Raw genomic sequence first — 18,614 nt, forward strand, 5'->3', positions numbered from 1 at the left:
GTACAAAACTGTGTTCTCAAAATATCTGCTGTGAAAAAGGTTTATTAATTATTACTACCAAAGCAAAGGAATTTGGAATTTGGAATGTGTGTTTGTGTGTGTGTGTGTGTGTGTGTGTGTGTGTGTGTGTGTGTGTGTGTGTGTGCGTGTGCGTGTGCGTGTGCGTGTGCGTGTGCGTGTGTGTAAACAGTTTGTTTTAGCTGCAGGGTCAAAGTCCATAAATCTTTTTTTAATAGAGTTACTTCCTTGATCTTAAATCCCTGCAGAGTTTCCCACAGCATCAAACTGAAGGAAGAGAGGGAGGATACCACACTGCAGGTGTGGAGGTAAGAAAAATCATCTCAGACACACTGAAGAATCGATCCGCGCAAGAAAACAATACTTTGAGAAAACTGTCGGAAACGCTGCAAAGCTTCACTTTATTTTTTTTAGCATTAACGACAAAAGTGCTGGACCAACAGAAGTGAGCGGAGGCCAAACTGAACCAAACCATCGGAGAAGAGGCACGGACATAATGTCAGCTCACTCCAGAGTCGTCAACAAGAGGAGGGAGACAATCACAGCTCTGCCTCTGTACTACTCTGGACAACTGCTGAAGAAAAACACCAGTGAGAAGGTGAGGACACGTACCCAGTGTACAAGCAGAGCCAAATGATGAGAAGCAAATCAGATAAGCAGGAGATTAAACAAATGATGAACCGTGCAATGATGTAAAATTTCAGTATCTAAGAATATGTTTAGTAAAGATGACTGCATTTAATTCAGTTTCATATGCGAAGGCAGTGATGGAAAGGTCCTTGATAAAGTACTATAAATGTATATAAAAAAAATACATTAGTATTATAGTAAATATAGATATAACTCACTATCCAGATCAATGGTCAGTGACTAACTGGATTCTTTCATTAGCTGGTTTTTGTGAAATCTGCCAAGTACATAGTAACTAGAGCTGGAGATAAATAACTACAATAACTTTAGAAAAACTACAGTAAAGTTTGAGAATAAAGTGGCAGAAACTTTTACAAACATCAGTAAATAACCCAGTCCCTCTCCAGCACTGGGAGAAGGTGAATGCTGAAGAATATTAACTTAAAGTGACATTTGTGATTTACAGGATTTCAAGAGTTACTATGGAGAGCTCCGTGGAGCCACGCTGTTTCTGTACGACGATGAATCCAAGGATACAGTAAGCGAACTTTCTATATTATTTAAGTATGTTCTTTATTTAGATTAAGAAAATGATAAAAACAGATATTATGAAGAGAGGAAACACTGTAAGGGGCCATAAGAAGCCATAGAAGGAGTAAGACACTTATTTAGATCAAATGATGCATGTTTCAGTGTAGTGGATCCACGTAACTTGTTTTCTGTGTCAGTACATAGAGAAGCTGGACCTGGAGCAGCTGACGTCCATGGTGTCAAATTGTCCGTATCACAGGCAGACGCCGACCATCTTCACTCTCAGCCTGCGCACAGAGGAGGTGCAGCTGAAGGTGAGACCGACTTTTCTTTTTCTCTTCATTAACATGGTTTTAGCGTCCAGGTCCAGATATATTCAAAAACTAGATAGATCTGTATAAAGTGATATTAATGTTCAAATTCACCCTAACCACAGTCGTCTGGTTGATTGAAATAACCCGTTTGCATCTTTTCTTTGTTTGTTGTTTGTTGTTTGTGTGACTGTGTAGATGGACAATCCTTACACAGGAGAGGAGTGGAGGGCTTACATCCTGACTATGGTCAAAGTAAATACACACTCTCACTCTCACACTCACACACTCACACACACACACACACACACACACACACACACACACAAACACACACGGTTAATAATTAGGTGATAGTTTGGCTCACAGGGCTCAAATGGACCAACTTCCCTTAAGACTGACAAGGTTATAATTATGAGAAGAAGAATTTCTACGGACACAGTCTTCCTACCTTATGATAAATAAACTTTAGGTTGCATCTATAATTATAGTATTATAGTATAACTATAGCATTGACACACACACACACACACACAACACAGGACAGGGGTACAAACATGATCCTGCTTCCTGTTACGTCGGCACGTCGGGTGACATTTGGGCATCACTCAGTTGTTTCCTCGTGTTTCCTTGTAGAAGAAGATCCCCGGTGACCTCCAGCTGCTGCCTGGACCGATGATCCTGCTGCTCGACGCTCTGGCGAGGGAGAAAGCTCGAAACTCCACCGAGTCACACCCACCGCTCCCGCCCCGACCATCCTTCCTCCCTTCTACCACATCCTCACCCTCCTCCCAACCAGCTGATGACCATCCAGACTACATCCCCCCTGACCAGCCTGCGTGAGAAAATGTTGCTCCCTGACAAATACACAACATAAAAATACAAAAGAATGGTTATTATAGACAAGCATTCTATAAACAAGAGCTTGTTTTCTCCTATACTCTCTGAAATGAAAATACCTGCATATTTTTACCAAGTGTTTATTTTTCCTCTTGTTCCTGCAGGTGCTTCTTCGATGTGACGCGGCAGGAGGCGGAGAGGATGCTGGAGGCCAACCCGGAGTACGGAGGCATCATCCTCCGCCCGTCCAGCCTCAACAACATCTACGCTGTGACCATCAGACAACTGACACCCAGGTCGATCCCAGCCTCTGACATTACAGATCAATATAGGAATGTATATTTAGCTCAGCTTTTCAAATAAATAAAAATCCCTGGTTTTTTAGTTTTACCTAAGTTCAGTGTTTGTGAGCCATCAAACATGTGCAGGAAGAGAAGTGTCTTTAACAAATTTAGATTAACTGGGACACAGTTAACATTATTGTCCACTGTATGCAAACATGTGATCTTTGCATACAGTAGACAAACAGGGGGATGTTAAGGAAGAAGATGTACACAGAAAAGAAATGGTGACAAGTCTACATGATAAATGACTACTTCAAATCGGGCACAAATATTCACTTGGACTCAAGGAGGACATGACTAGAGTTCGGGGGTCAAAGGTCATGGGAAGGCTGTTATGACCTCACAAAACGCAAAACCTTTTTGCCCCATGTACACAATATCTTAAGAACGCCTCGAAGGAAACCTTTTCAAATTTGGAACAAATGTTCACTTCGACTCACACATGAACTGATTAGATCTCAGTGTTCAAATTAAGTTTCTGGCCCCTTGAGTACGATCAAGTCGGCCTTCAGATTTGGACCAGTTTGCATTTGGACTCAAAGGTGAACTGATTACTTTTCAGTAGTCAAGGGTTAAAGGTCATAACGACCTCATATAATCTGCTGTTCTGCAGAAAAATGTATCCGGACTTCAACTACACTGGTTTGCACACTACAGGTGTAGAATAGGGATTGTTTATCTGAACCATCAGTAGCCACGATCAACGTATTGACAGGTGGTTGTTCTCCTCCTCTTCCTCTTCCTCTTCCTCCTCCCCCTCCCTGTATTTTTCAGAGGGCCTGTGATGAAGAACTACAGAGTGGCCTGCACAAACTCAGGGTATGCCATCGAACTCCTCACACCAGTAAGTCCCGCAGCTCTTTACATAACTTTGAACTAATGAGGACATGAATCTAACATGGCCTCGAGGGAATGAAAATCTTAACATCTGAGATCTTCAAATTATTTGCTGAACTGCACAGCGAGCTGGGTTTACTATTCTGGAAAATTAAACCTGGAGTAAAAAAATATTGTGGCACTGGGAGTGAATAATTGTGAATAATGTGCTTGCTAAGACACAGGTCTCTCCCTCCATCATATTTAAAGATCCAAAATGAGAGGTTTACACCCATTTTAAATGATACACTACTGCAGTAAGAGACAGTAAGCTTTTTTAATCTGTATTCACAAGGACTAATAATAACCAATGTTCGTTACATTTGGTCTCAATACATCTGCAAAAGAGGTTCTGTTTTCCCTCCTGTCTGTTGGTTGTTTTGTTAGCAAGATAACACAAAGATTACTGGATGGATTACCAGGAACCAATTCCATTTTGGTGCAAATCCGGATCAGGGGACAGGTCCTGGATTCGATTTTTTACTTTCTTGAACATTGCAATTTCTCTGCATTTCCACCGTTTTCCTGCGGAATAAGTCATGGATCTTGATTATTTAAAGAACTCATTTCTATGAGTGTGTGAACTTTGATCAAATTTAAGGGGAATGTTAAATGAAGAAAGTAATATGAAAGTATTACTGTGTTGTATTTGATATTTATGTCAGGCCCCCTCATTATACTAGCAACAGCATTATTCCTCACTACGTTTATGTGCTAAGATTTTTTTATTGCATTGTGTTGACTTATGTGCATTGTGTATTTGTGTTTTTGTTTGGAAAAAGAAACAAAATTGGATTCTGTTTTGTGAAGTCATGATAGAGAATTTAAACATACATATGCAAATTAAAGATAATCAAAATTTTGCCTGTGATGGACATATCTTTCTGCGTCTCTTCCTCTCTGTAGGTGACAGTCTCCTCCATTGATGAAGTATTGAAATTCTTCATTGAAAAGTCACAGAGCCGTCCCTACGAGACATCTGAGCCCTACGACTTCCTCATTGGTGAGAACACTGCTTGCAGGAATAGCCCCAGTATGAAAATACAGCTTCTCACTGTGTTTATGTTTGCAGAGGTTCCACCTGCTCCAAAGTGCATCAGCATCACCTCACCTAAACCAAAAACAGTACCCAAGGCAGAAGTGGCGCCAATGCTGCGCCCGCAAATCCAGAAGGAGCGCAAGCTTTTTCTAATTAAGCCAGAGGAGAATGAATATGTGGTTCCTGAGGATCACTCGTCTGATTACCAGAACCTACGTCTGGGTGAGAATGAGTGAGAGTATCGGTCTGGCTCAGCACAGCGGACAAGGTGTATATATAAATATTAGGGCTGTCAATAGATTAAAAAAAATTAACTAATTAATCTCACATTTTGAAATTCATTAATCTAGATTAATCGCGATTAAAAGTTTGTTTTTCTTCTAAAGACTAAATATTATAAATTAACGAGTAATCACTTCAGACAGCCTGTATTTTACACAATGCTGTGTTTTCACAGAGACTCAGGCCTATAACACCTACCTATAAAGTGGCAGCCAGGAATACGTAATTTACCCTCCACACCCGACATTGAACGGAGCAAACTGCGGAGAAGTTCTTGAAGATGGATGACATTAAATTAATAATTGAAGTGGAGAAGTACAGTCAGCTGTATGATCCTCAGCACAAATGAGACAAAAATACAAACGTTGGGACGCTTTTGCAGTTAATGTTGGAGCAACAAGTAAGTATATGCTTGAAAAAAATGATTAAATGCGGTTTTTACTGCAGGCTGATAACAGAAAAAGTATATGGTATTATTGGCGCTGCGCAGCGCTTCAGCAGCGCAGAGTAGGACTACACACACCACAAACACACACACAGTTCGAGGAAGTTAAAAAAATGCACGAGAGGACGGAAAGAGTGGAGTTGCCTGTGTGACGGTCTCTGTTTGCACTGCTGCTTTCTTCATTCACTTCACTTGACTCAGGCTTAGTGAAACAGTTTAACTTTATTTTTCTGTAACATATAACGGGACACAGTCACAGTTATCTACAAAAGAAAAGTTGCATATTACTAAACAAGTTTCATACACTAAAATAACCATTAGAAACTAACTAAAACAATAACAGACAGAGCGACACAACTTACTCAGAACGGGGGAATCTACTTCTGAGATAATAAAGGGTGTGCTGCTACACTAATCCCCAGAAGTTCCGGCTGTGGGCCTTCAAAATAAGACAAACACGGCAAAATAAAAGAAATACAGTGCAGCCAGCGCTGAGCGAGGGTGGCAGCCAGCGGACCCTTGTTTCGCTGGATCCGTTTGATCATCTCCAAGGCAGAATTCCACCGGGTGGCAACATCTTGAACTAGCAATCCTTCCTTGTGCAGTTTGCTGTGCTTTCATTCAGACGGGACTTATCTTTTTACGGGCTGTGTTTGAAGTGCGTCGAGGAATTCCTCCGCAGTTTTCCGCTGTATAAATCGCCACTCTGTTTTTTTTAATTCCAATGCAAAAGATCTAAATTTCCATACATAGTCAATAAAATAAGCTGTGACACCGAGGTAATTGTCATTGCTGAGTGACGCCCAGTGGTCACCGGTGAGGGCGATGCTGGCAGCTTGCTGGAGGAGCTGAATTTTCTTCAGCACACCGGATGTAAACGAAGCCGCATTAACTGCGTTAAAATATTTTATCGCATTAATCTAGGTCACAATAATCTCATAGATTAACGCATTAACTTTGACAGCCCTAATAAATATGTATGCTGTTGTTATATGTGCAGCTTTCAACTTCTTCAATATTCCATGCGGGATCAAATACATACTTTGCGTTAATCCATTTTGTAGATTTAAGTGTATTTGAAGATTCTACTAAAGGGACTGTCAGCTAATCTGAGTCAATAGACCCTCTAGGGACCAGGAATATCTGCTGCACCTATCATGAAAGAAAATTACATAATTAATTATGAGTAAAAAAATATTCCAGGGGGGAAAATAGACAATCCAGCATAGTGATCTTATATAGCTATAGTGAAGCTTATACTTTACAGCAAATAACACAATTAAAACAACAGAATCTAAACCTGGTCAGATCTGGTTAGTTTGAGACCTCTTCTTCAAAACCGCAGACAATTCGCAGATACAAGATTTTTACGTGAAACTGAATATCATTGTTGTTATAATTTGCCTTCGATAAAATGTACAAACTATTGTATCAAAAATGTGTGTCACTGGTCTTTGCGTCAGATCACAATGTTTGTTACTGAAGTGAAAAAACTGTGAAACTATAATAAGATCACGTGTCAGATACACATGGATCTTCTGCTTCCTTCTTTGTTCATGAACATTAAAGAAAAAGGAAATAACAATATTCCAGGATGATCATTATCCTTTATTTTTCACACATAGGAGTAAGCCAACATAAATGTTTAAATATTATAATCATATCTTCATAGGTTATTCCTTTATGATTGTATTTTCCTTTTTTTATTTCATCATTATCATTTCATAGGTTTAAAGTTTCAGGATCATTTATCACTCAAAGACAGCAAGAATGTGAAAAATTGTCAATAAAAAAAAGGAAAAACATATAATCTCCCTTTTGTCTCGTCCTTTGCTGTAGTATGTTTCCGTATCTGTTCTTTCTTCTTTCCATCCCTCCCACCTGCTTCACTCACATTTTCTTTTTCTCTGGTCCCGTACAATCTTCTGTAGCGGCCCTCGTGTGTGTGAAAGACAATAAAATATCTGCAATAACTTAATACCTCAGTATTGAAAAAAATAATAATAAACTGAATAAATTAAAGAGGACTGTTCCCCCACTATAGACCCGCCCCCGTTGCTGCTGTTACATTACTTCTCGGTGAGTGACAGCTGTAGGATCCGCTCCAGCTCCTCCTCTTCCTCCTTCTGCTGCCTGTGACAAAAATCAAAAAAAGAAAGTTCATCAGTCAAAGTAATGAACATATTGAAATTATTAACACTATGTAAGGAATAGATCACTCTTCCTAACAATTGCTAAAGTTTAATTTATGTACTATGCACAACCTCAACCTCTTTCAACCTTCACAACACCAGAGGTCTCAGTGTCAAATAAACACTCATCTAGATCACATCACTGTCCTCTGATTGTGTACGACAATAAGTTGTGTTTTATTTTTTATTTGAAGTCTCTCCTGATGAAAATAATCTGAATGGTTGTATGTGATCAGAACTTGTGCTGAACTTGTGCCGACTCTTGCAGATGCAAACAATAAATCTGTAAGTAAGTAAATAAGTAAGCTGCAATTAGCACAAAAATAACAGGAATAAACCTCCACCACCACCAGCAAAAACATTTATGCAGTTGTGTTGTTGAGATATTTTAATGTCGGAGCTTAGTATTTAGTTCTAATAGTTGCATGGAAGCATTGATTAGGCCACAGAAGTTTACTTGGTTTCAGCAGATAATACAAGCTTCAGTGAATAGTAACTACCAGGAAAAATAAACTGTTTCCTCATGAATTTCATCTTAGTCACTGATTAAAGAGACTGAAGGAAACACTGTTCCTCAAACTGCCTGGTGGTGCAGTGGTGTGTGAGGTTTCTCTTGGTGCTCTAAAGAGTAATCATGCAGGTTGTGTGACTCACAGATGGAAAATTCAAAGCTGCTTTCAGACATGCACTGAACTCTGGATGTTCTCCTAACATTATTTGAGTGGGGTGTATGTGAGAAAACAAAAGTCAGAGTCAGTTGCTTCAAAACAAGCACAAAGTTTTTCCTGCCAGCCCTCAAGTAAAAAGTCAGGAGAATCTCTGTGTGAGCCCATGTGAGAAAACAGGATAATGTCAGAATTCAACTACAGCCAGTGAAGAATACACAAAAGTAAAAAAAAAAAGAGGATAAAAATATCTCAGGATGAAAAAGATGTCAACTTGGAAGAACAAGATGTTTTGGTAAATAAAAAACATGTGATTTCCACAGTGGAATTTATAGGTCATGAGATTTTCTTGTGTCATGAACGCATTTGACTCAAGATAATCTCCTGCTACTTTGTTCATATGAGAAAGGAAACTCTCTGGAAAAATTATGTTTGCTTGCCTAAATTTACATTAGATCTGTTACAGGGTGGCAAATCGACTTAAGAAAAGAGAGTATAGAAACCAGAACCTGTTTTCCTTCTGTGTTCTCTTTGGCTGAACAGCATCTAAAATTGACTCTCGAGAGCAGACATGGGCAAAGTACGGCCAGCAGTACTAACAATTTTAAACTAACAATTTATTAGCACTTAAGTGGCACGTACTTATAGAACTTTGTAGTTTTGCTTTATTTTTGAAGAAATCGTAATTTCTTGATTCTTGTTGTTCTGGGTTTGAACCCTCGGGGTTGAATGCACTTATTGTAAGTCGCTTTGGATAAAAGCGTCAGCTAAATTAAATTTGCCCGGGAGTGTGGTGTATAGGGCTCGAAAGGGCACATGATCTCCCTTCACTTTTTCCCTTTGCCCTGTGAGCCCATTTGTAAAATGAGAGGATCAAGGAAACGAAGAGTGGACAATGAGTGCCGAGTGTTTAACACTCGACACTCATTCGAGTCGACAACAAAATACTTTTTCACTGATGTCCAATCGAAGGCTGTATGCCTGATATGCCGAGAAACTGTTGCAGCTTTCATTGAGTACAACATCAGCCGTCACTTTGCTACGAAGCATGCTAACTACGCTTAGCAAGCAGTCAACGCAAGAACGGGTGGCTGCAGCTCAGAGGTTGGTGACTAATTTACAGACTTTTTTTTCACATACAAAGTAATCTACCAAGGCATGTTTTTTTGGGGGCATTCGAAATAGCAAAGGCTAGCAAGCCTTTCTCTGAAGGCGGGTTTTTGTTAAATGGCCTTGCATATAAGTGCATTGCTACTTGGTAAAGGCCAAATCCTTTCATGTAATGATTTTTCCATGTCATTTATATTAGTTCACAAAATCACTCCATCTGTCTGTTCCTGGCCCGGCCCCTCTGTCAAATTTTCGAACCCATTGTGGCCCGCGAGTCCGAAAGTTTGCCCACCCCTGCTCTAGAGTCATGATGCAACAAAATCAAAACGTGTGAAAACTGTCGGCAAAAGACAAAATGTCAGTTTAGTGTTTCCTCTGCTTCACCTGTCCGTCTCCTCCTGGTCCCTGCACGACAGCGCCATGGCGATACGCAGCTGCTCGTCAAAGCTCGACGCCTCGCCAAAGTGGCCCGGCAACTGGGGCTCGGTCGCCGTGCTGTATGAAGGCAGGAAATTGGCGGTGGGTTCCAGCGTGGAGACGGAGGCGGGCTGGCTGGGCTCGGCCGTGTCCTCTTCCTCTCTGCTGGTCAGTGAGATGGACAGAGACTCCTGGATCGCCCTGAGGAACGACAGAAATGAGGGATATTAACACGTTAAATTAAACATTATTAAACAAGGAAAGGTATATTACAGAAATGTGCCACTGCCGGGCTTCATTACAGGATGACTGGGAGACACTGTTCCCAAGAGAAGGCGGAAAGAAAGAGCTAATCACTGAATGCTATTAGGAGAAGTTTAATTAAATTACATCACAAGCCAGAGATTTCCCCTGAATACGACCAGACACATGAACCTGATGGTTTCACAGTGAAAACTACAAATGCTCCTTATATATATAAACTTTGAACAGTACTTTTGTTTTCTACAGCTCACTTTTGTTATTCTCTGTTCATAAAGTAAAAAATATTTACCCTTTCATCTGATTCTCAGGTTTCTGTAGAGATGTTATTACTCAAGGCCTCATGAAATTACCGGAGTAACTATGAACCAGGAGTCGGCGCTCCAGCTTGAGCAGAGTGAATCTCCCTGTAAAGGAAAACAGGAGCAGCAACATCATGCTCAGCTCACCTCTCCAGCGAGTCATCCTCGTAGAGTGGAGACGGTGGCACCGGGCGGGTGTTGGTCAGGGCCTCCCAGATGGTCACCTGAAAACCAGACGGAAACCACTCAACTGCATTTTCAGGCAAGAGAAGCCTGTTGGGGCACTCAAAAGCTATCATTAGCTTTTAAATGATTTATTGAGGCACAAAAGAAAATCTAAATCTAAATCAGTGGCCAGTACACAAAGTAAGTCTTTCCTGAAGTGCAACTATGACCTGCTACGAATAAGATCCTACATCCGACACATAACCAACCGATGGTGAATTCTCTGACCTGGTCGCTCTCTGTACCGGCGTCCAACAGACTCTGCTGGATGGCAAACTGCAGCAGGTTGTCATCCTCGTCTCTCATTGGCTCAGTGCGACCGGGGCCGAGTGTGGTGTAGTCTGGAGGGGGCTCAAACACTGAGGGGTCCACCTCACAGTGGATGGGAGGGGTACACTGGCCTGAGTGAAGAAGGGTTACAGCGTTAGTGGAGTCCCATACCAGTCATCAGGCCTTTTGTTCTTTAACTAATATTCTGTGTGTGTGTGTGTGTATATGTGTGTGTGTGTGTGTGTGAGTCTATATTTACCAGCCTCTTCAGAGCTCTCTGGTGTAAGAACCGTCACCGAGCTAACCGGCTCATCGCAGCCACACAGGTTACCAAACGTCACTCTGGCGTTCAACACGTGAAACAGGGGAATTTCTGGAAGAAGAGTTAAATTCAGACACCATCATAATGACCAACATTGAAAACATGTCACTTTGAAAGTTATGGAGGTGCCAAGACCAGACTATAAGGTATTTTAACCGATTTGATTTGCTACATAAAACATTCAGGAAGAATCATGGACACAAAGAGTGTAATGTTTTATTTCTCATTATTTTATTTCTAATGTGAACGTCAAGCAGCAGCTGTTGTACAGAATGACATCTACAAACAAAGTGGCCTGGAGCTGATCTAGAATCAGTGTTTAGATCACAAGACGCACTTCGAGTTGACCTCTCACACTCACCTATCTTAACAGGGAATCCTGGCGGCAGGCGTAGAGTTATGAAATCACGCAGCTTGGCAAAGTGAGCGTTGGAGATGGCCATGAGGTCGATGATGGGCGTCACCTGCTCGGCCAGGGACAGAGGGTGAGACTCACTCAGCCACAGAGTAGCTTTAAACCTGGAGAGGAGACAGAGAGAGTTTCATGTTCTGGTCATTTCAGGTTGCAGAGGTGGTCTTTGTTCTCTTTGAATTTTTTATCAACATAAAACATATTTGGTTCATTTTACTCATTAGTAGAAGCACCCATATTCATCAAATAAAAATCAATACATAGTCTGATGCTGCAGTTTGGAACTGAAAGAGACGGTGTCTGCTCCATGCCAGACTGGGGCTGCCCACGGGGGAAAGTAACATTTAAGATCAAACTAAGAGATTGACAGAAACTGAGCTGACACACGTCTTTTCTTCTAAAACGTCCGGTGTAATTTATAGCATCAGTGTTGTCAAAACTTTATTATCCGGTGTGAAAATGTCCACACTGTGGCAAACTACTATTCAATCCTCATTTTCTAACCCCAAAAAACTCTTCTCCATCTTTTCAAACCTCCTCGACCCCCCCAGTCCCCCTCCTCCCTCCTAACTTCTACCAAGCCACTTTGTCAACTACTTTACAAAAAAGATTGATGACATACGATCTTCTTTTTCTGATCCTCCTTCTAGAACCACACTTCCATCAACTTCATCTTCATCCCCTTCGCTCTCCTCTTTCACCCCTCTGTCTCCCAATCAAGTTTTGACCTTGGTAACCTCTGCCCGCCCGACCACCTGCCCCCTTGACCCCATCCCTTCTCACATTCTCCAGTCTATTGCTCCTGACCTTCTTCCTTTTCTTACTCATCTTATCAACACTTCCCTCTCAAATGGCTGTTTCCCTAATTCTCTGAAGGAGGCAAGAGTAAATCCTCTCCTGAAGAAACCCACCCTCGACCCGTCTGCAGTAAATAACTACAGACCTGTCTCTCTTCTTCCCTTTGTTTCCAAAACTCTCGAGCGAGCGTTCTTTAATCAACTCTCCTCCTATCTGAACCACAATAATCTTCTTGACCCTCGCCAGTCTGGTTTCAAGGCAGGTCACTCCACTGAGACTGCCCTCCTTGCTGTCTCTGAGCAGCTTCACACTGCTAGAGCTGATTCTCTCTCCTCTGTCCTTATCCTTCTAGACCTCTCTGCTGCATTTGACACGGTGAACCATCAGATCCTGATCTCATCCCTTCAGGACCTGGGTATCTCAGGCTCTGCTCTCTCCCTGCTCTCTTCCTACCTCAACGAACGCACTTATCGGGTAACTTGGAGAGGATCTGTTTCTGAACCTTGTCCTCTCACTACTGGGGTCCCTCAAGGTTCGGTCCTGGGTCCTCTCCTCTTTTCTTTGTACACCAACACTCTCGGCTCTGTCATTCACTCACATGGCTTTTCCTACCATAGCTATGCTGATGACACCCAACTAATCCTGTCTTTTCCCCGATCAGAAACACAGGTAGCAGCCCGAATCTCTGCCTGTCTGACTGACATCTCTCAGTGGATGACCTCTCACCACCTGAAGATTAATCTTGACAAGACTGAAATACTTTTCCTTCCAGGGACAAACTCTCCCACCCATGACCTGACTATTAACTTTGACAACTCCGTGCTGGCCCCCACTCAGACTGCTAGGAACCTGGGTGTGACACTCGACTGCCAACTCTCCCTTCCTGCCAACATTACTGCAACAACGCGGTCCTGTAGATTCATGCTTTACAACATCCGGAGAATACGCCCCCTTCTCACTCAGAAGGCGGTGCAGGTTCTGGTCCAGGCCCTGGTCATCTCACGCCTCGACTACTGTAACTCCCTCCTGGCAGGTCTACCTGCTACTGCCATCCGACCTTTGCAGCTCATCCAGAATGCAGCAGCTCGACTGGTTTTTAACCAACCTAAATTCACTCGCACTACTCCGCTCCTCCGCTACCTACACTGGCTACCAGTGGCTGCCCGCATCCGGTTCAAAACACTAGTACTCGCATACCATGCTGTAAACAGATCAGGTCCAGTTTACATCCAGGACATGGTCAAACACTACACACCAGCATGTTCACTCCGCTCTGCTTCAGCTAAACGACTCGTTGCTCCTTCACTGCGAGCTAAACACTCATCAAAATCACGACTGTTTGCTGTCCTAGCTCCTAAATGGTGGAATGAGCTCCCACTCGACATCCGGACATCTGAAAGTTTACACATCTTTCGCCGAAAACTAAAAACACACCTCTTCCGACTGTACCTTGAATAAAAAAATAAAATAAAAAAAAACTAGCCACTTTTGAAAACTAACACTTTGGTAGCACTAAAATGGCACTTACTTATAGCACTTTGTAGTTTTGCTTTATTTCGAAGAAATTTTACTGTCTTGATTCTTGTTGTTCTTGGTTTGTACCCTCAGGGTTGAATGCACTTATTGTAAGTCGCTTTGGATAAAAGCGTCAGCTAAATGTAATGTAATGTAATGTAATGTAATGTAATGTAATCTCAGCCATTGATTTGGTGACACACATCTGTGTTGCTGCTTCCCCGTACCTCTGGACTTTGCTGGTGAGCTCTACAGGACGTCCGATGTCTCGGCCATTCAGGTTGAACTCTGGGTTGAAGTACTCCTCGGCTGTGATCGCGGTGGGGTTGTGAGGACTGGCACACTGTGACACGTTGCTCTGAGAGAAACACAGAGATGTCAGGGGAGGCGGTGTGGGCGGAGAGTGCGGATGTGCTGCACAGGTGCTGTAAAGACTCTTACCCCATTGTTAGCTGTGTGCTGTTCAGCAATCCCCAAGAAGGACTGCAGAGGAGTCTTTGAGCCTGAGTGGGAACAATGCAGAGAGCTCATCATCAATTTGCTCTATTTTAACTCCAATTGTTCTCTTTGTGGAAAGCACCAGACACTAAACACGCTAGAGTCGGATTTATGAGGCAAAATCAATATAATACACTTACAAAAGGTCTTGTGTTGAAATTATCGATTGAGTCTCTCATACTGCTGTCAAGTTATTTTTCAACCGACACTTTTTTGTGTTTTCACCTTTGCTCCTTGATTTGTCCTGATCTGATAGATGCTCTGTCCTCGACCGCGTCACTAGCTCCACATTGGTAGCACTGAAAACCTGAAAACATTGACAAGAGAAAGAAAAACACACATTTCTTCGACTTAATATTAACACTCCTTCAAGCTATTGAAATGTTAAGTGAGTGCAAACAACAGACGCTAAAAATGTTCTGATGGCTGAGCAGACACGAACCTTGGCTTCGTACCCGCTGACCACCTCACTCTTCTCAGAACGCCAGCCCCAGATTCCAGACTTGTTCCTGACAAAGCAAAGAGATAAAGTTGGAGGCACATAGATTATCAGTGTAGTGTTAACTGTTAGGATGTGATGTAAAGGATCAATGTAGACACTATAAAGGAGAGAGTTATATTCGTATACGTTTTGTTTGACTAAAACAAGGTCACATAGGTTAGTTTATATTATATGGTGACCGTAGTTGTGACATGATGTGATGGTGTTGCACATGAATTCAAAACTGAAAAAACGTCTTTATGATGTAAACTTTTTTATGGCGAGACCTAAACTGAATGTTCGAAAGGTTTTAAGTTTTCTCATATGGAAACAAAAAAAAACTCCACTGCACCAAACTAATGAAACTTGTAGGGTGAATTAACAGTTCCATGAAGCAGTGAGACATATATCTGCACATGGCTTACAAACATGAACATATTGAAAATGATTATTTTCTGCATACTTGTAGACAGTACGTTCTCGTTACCGTTCAAAGGCAATGTTGCGTGTGTTGAGGTGCGTGGACACGATGGGCGCCGTCAGTCTCTGAGCCGTGTTCTCCTGCGACGGCTGCATGGCTGCCAGGAGGGAGGGCGCATCACGAGGGGACAACACCAGAGGCTCCGTGTACACCACCTGCTTCTCGTGGTCCACCTCCATCACCACTGCCCCTTCATCTGAGGGGCACAGGGAATGTTGCCGTTGGAAAACAATTCAAAGCAAAATCATCAGTGCATCAACCTTAGCCGTTCACTTATTTGTACGAATGGGATGTTGTTCTTTGGGAATATAGTGCACACCTCCTCCCTTGAAGATATAGCTGCGTCGTCCTTTCAGCCAGGTCATGTGTTCGAAGCCCAGGAGGGTGGTGTCCACACGGAGGCAGGAGCCACTCTTCCACACCCGGTACACGTCACTGGGACACACCTTCGACACCAGAGGCACTGAGAGGGGAGGTAAACACAGGGAGTGGTGTTTTAGAAAAAGAAGACAGACAGGAAAGTAAAAGGAGGTAACCTACCGGGGATGTGTGTCAACATAAGCAAGTACACATGGGAAGATTAAATAGTATTTAATTATAATTTTTTATTTTAAAGATGCAACCAATGATTGTTTTCGTTATGACAATAAATGACCAATTCAAATTGGAAACACGATGCCCTAAAATTGCTATTTGTATATTGACAAACAGTTAAACCCCCCCACAATAATCAATTAAGAAAAGACCGAGTTAATAGTGTCCCAAAAATGACTGTAATTATTTGCAGCCTAACTGCTTGACACCAACCCCAAGAGGATTATTGAATTCTAGTACTACCAGTTTTGAAATTGTCTTGATAACATTTTTTTTTTATTTATTTGCCTTTAGTTAACCAGGTCGGTCCCATTGAGATACAATGACGTCTTTTCCAAGGGAAGCCTGGCCAAGACAGCAGCATACAAAACATTTCAACAGTCACAAGACACACAGAAATCACATAACACAGATAAAATACATTTAAAGAAAAAAAAAAAAAGATAAGGCAACAGGACTAAAGCTCCGGATTCACACCAAAACAAGAACAAGTGCGGTATGAAGCCGCTCCAATTTCTCTCACATGAGTCTTCAAAGTTTCAAGGTTTATGAGCTCCTTTAACTTTAGAGTTTTTTGCAGTGCATTCCAAGCAGCAGGTGCAGCGAACTTAAAACAGTGCTTACCAAATTCAGAGTGACCTTTTGGCATAATTAATAAATAAAACTCATTTGAATGTAAGCAGTAATTGCTCTGGGATTTAAAGATGTAATTACATAAGTAGTGGGGGAGCAGACCCAAGATAGCTTTATAAATAAAAATATGCCAATTTGCTTACAAATGTATTGCTTTCAAGTCACCAGGTACTGTAAAGATACACATTAAAATGAATTAACATATTGAGGTTAAATGTGTTATGATCTATATTGTAAATACTGGTTTAGAGTGATATTAAAATGATAAGCTGCAAAATGTTTGCTTAGAGATGAGGATCTTCTGGACGCAAAATCATCCAATCAAAGGAAACCACGTTCAGAACCCAAGCAGTCCTGTTCAATACAGCAGAGATAAGACTTTAAGCAGTTTATCAGTCGTTACACATTGAAGGGAACCTCCCTGTCTGTCAAACTGACTCGTGTAAACAGTGCGTCCCTCAAAGTCTGCTGAGCGACAGCTGGCGGAGCTGTCCAGCCGCTGTGGTGCTGAAACTGACCTCTCCGAGAACACGTGGATGAAACGACACTCACCCCAACTGGTGAACTCCCACTTCATCTCCACATAGAAGTCCTGCGCCTGGAAGACACCAAGGGAAACTTCTTACACTGAGACAAAAGGGAAAACTCCTCCTGTGTTGTCTTGCGTTACAGAAGCTTGCGATGTTGTGGGCAGACTGGGAACAATCCAGTGAACTGCCACTGGGGAAACCTTGTGACAAAGCTTTGAGCAGAGGTTTGGGGATGGACTGTGCAACAGGTAAACAGGAGGAACTTTTCAGTCGCTGAGAGGCGGGTTCACCTGTCTGAGTTTGCTGAGCAGCTCGGGGATGCCCGCCAGTCTCTCCGTGGCTCTCTTGAAGTCTCGGTACTGCAGCACCAGCTGACACAGCTCAGGGTCCCCGGTGCTCACCGCCTCCTGCAAGACTGACAACACACACACGCATCCACGTTCAGTGACACTGGGTGGGTGCAGCCATTGGGAAGTGTGGAGCCCCGGCCGAGCACTCACTGGTCCAGCCCTGTGCGCTGCAGTGCGTGGGGTCCGCGGCGTGTCTCAGCAGCACCCGGGCGGCCTCCAGGTGGCCCAGGCACACCGCCAGCTCCAGCGGGCTGCGGCCCCTCGCGTCCAGGCGCTCCGCATCCTGCTGCAGAACCACACACACCAGGCAGCATCAGCGCAATGCAGTGCCACATAACAAACGCACCCAGAACAGCCCTCCAAACACCGACTGCTGTCAGCCGATCCCCCCCACCACCACCTACCTCTTTCTTCTGCAGCTCCACATCCAGCTCCAGATACTGATTGTTCCACACCAGAAGGTGCAGAGGAAAGGCTTCCTGAGCCATGGCCGCCGAGGACACCTCCCCAGGAGCAGGGCTGGGTTCGGACTGTGGTTCGTGCAGCAGACAGATCCCAGTGACACCACAGCTGGTTAGCCTGCTGGCTGTCTTCGTCACTGAATGCCAAAACCAAGAAATGTGTCAGTGGAAAAACCTGTCGCTGAGTAAATCTATCAGAGTGGCCGAGGCTGGAGAGCAAACACACCACAGCGCTGTGCGTGCCTATTGGAATTAGTGGGCTGAGTTAGGCGAGGCTAACTCAGCCCACTAATTTGAGGTAGTTAGCTAGCAGCTAGCGGGGCTACAGCTAGTCCTGCGTCCTGCTCCTCTCGGCACATGTCTTCCATTTTGCCCGGAGCGAGACAACTAATTCAGCCGGCTCGGGTGATCTTCTACGCGGCATGTGTTCGTGGAGAAGAAGAAAAAGACATGGAGGGAGTGAGGCTAGCTGTGTGTTGATGCGGCGGCGGTGTTCCAATTCAACTGGGGATCATGGCAACTGGGAATGTGTTGTCTTTATTCCAGATGTTGATGGTTGGTTGCAGACTCGGTCGCAGATTCGTCATTTTCCAAAAGCGCCTGTGTCTGAAGTGTGATTAGCTAATGAAATAAGATCGAAACAAAAAAACCTCCTTCACGAGTTAATGTAATGTGTCCGTGTCAGCATCACGTTGAGACTACAATATAAAAAAATCATATGAGACAATAAAGATACATTTTATAACCAAATACCCATATGATTCATATTGTCTCAACGTGA

At 42.9% G+C, this 18,614-nt stretch overlaps 2 protein-coding genes across 3 annotated transcripts; one reads left to right on the forward strand and one right to left on the reverse strand.

The window, feature by feature from the left end:
• The first annotated feature begins 243 nt into the window (after positions 1-243).
• LOC133011676 (signal-transducing adaptor protein 1-like) lies at positions 244-6,903 on the forward strand. 2 transcript variants are annotated; one of them, XM_061079503.1, is made up of 11 exons: positions 244-326; positions 433-616; positions 1,115-1,186; positions 1,377-1,493; positions 1,689-1,745; positions 2,127-2,329; positions 2,495-2,626; positions 3,449-3,518; positions 4,457-4,553; positions 4,623-4,811; positions 5,047-6,903. In XM_061079503.1, exons 2-11 carry the CDS (start codon positions 515-517, stop codon positions 5,073-5,075), a joined length of 1,068 nt encoding a protein of 355 aa, XP_060935486.1. In that variant the 5' UTR covers positions 244-326; positions 433-514; the 3' UTR covers positions 5,076-6,903. The 2 variants fall into 2 exon arrangements, with proteins under 2 accessions (XP_060935486.1, XP_060935487.1); XM_061079504.1 differs by having other exon boundaries at positions 4,623-4,857; positions 5,047-5,092.
• On the reverse strand, positions 6,904-18,320 carry ankrd13d (ankyrin repeat domain 13 family, member D). Its single transcript, XM_061079501.1, has 16 exons — positions 17,777-18,320; positions 17,523-17,658; positions 17,313-17,437; positions 17,045-17,090; positions 15,585-15,728; positions 15,272-15,461; positions 14,746-14,812; positions 14,529-14,610; positions 14,247-14,308; positions 14,033-14,163; positions 11,442-11,599; positions 11,018-11,131; positions 10,717-10,889; positions 10,411-10,487; positions 9,668-9,901; positions 6,904-7,449 (listed from the first exon to the last, which is right to left on the reverse strand). Exons 1-16 carry the CDS (start codon positions 17,858-17,860, stop codon positions 7,386-7,388), a joined length of 1,887 nt encoding a protein of 628 aa, XP_060935484.1. The 5' UTR covers positions 17,861-18,320; the 3' UTR covers positions 6,904-7,385.
• Between the last annotated feature and the right edge of the window lie 294 nt (positions 18,321-18,614).

This window comes from Limanda limanda, chromosome 10 (genome assembly GCF_963576545.1).
Source record: "Limanda limanda chromosome 10, fLimLim1.1, whole genome shotgun sequence".
NCBI classification, from domain to species: domain Eukaryota; kingdom Metazoa; phylum Chordata; class Actinopteri; order Pleuronectiformes; family Pleuronectidae; genus Limanda; species Limanda limanda.

Coding starts and splice junctions, on each gene's coding strand:
- LOC133011676 (XM_061079503.1), top strand. CDS start 515: ATGTCAGCTCACTCCAGAGTCGTCAACAAGAGGAGGGAGACAATCACA. Junction 2,627..3,448: donor ATCAGACAACTGACACCCAG/GTCGATCCCAGC, acceptor TGTATTTTTCAG/AGGGCCTGTGATGAAGAACT. Junction 4,812..5,046: donor TTACCAGAACCTACGTCTGG/GTGAGAATGAGT, acceptor GTGTTTTCACAG/AGACTCAGGCCTATAACACC.
- ankrd13d (XM_061079501.1), bottom strand. CDS start 17,860: ATGGCTCAGGAAGCCTTTCCTCTGCACCTTCTGGTGTGGAACAATCAG. Junction 9,902..10,410: donor GAGGATGACTCGCTGGAGAG/GTGAGCTGAGCA, acceptor GTCGTTCCTCAG/GGCGATCCAGGAGTCTCTGT. Junction 7,450..9,667: donor GACCAGGAGGAGACGGACAG/GTGAAGCAGAGG, acceptor TTTTTGTCACAG/GCAGCAGAAGGAGGAAGAGG.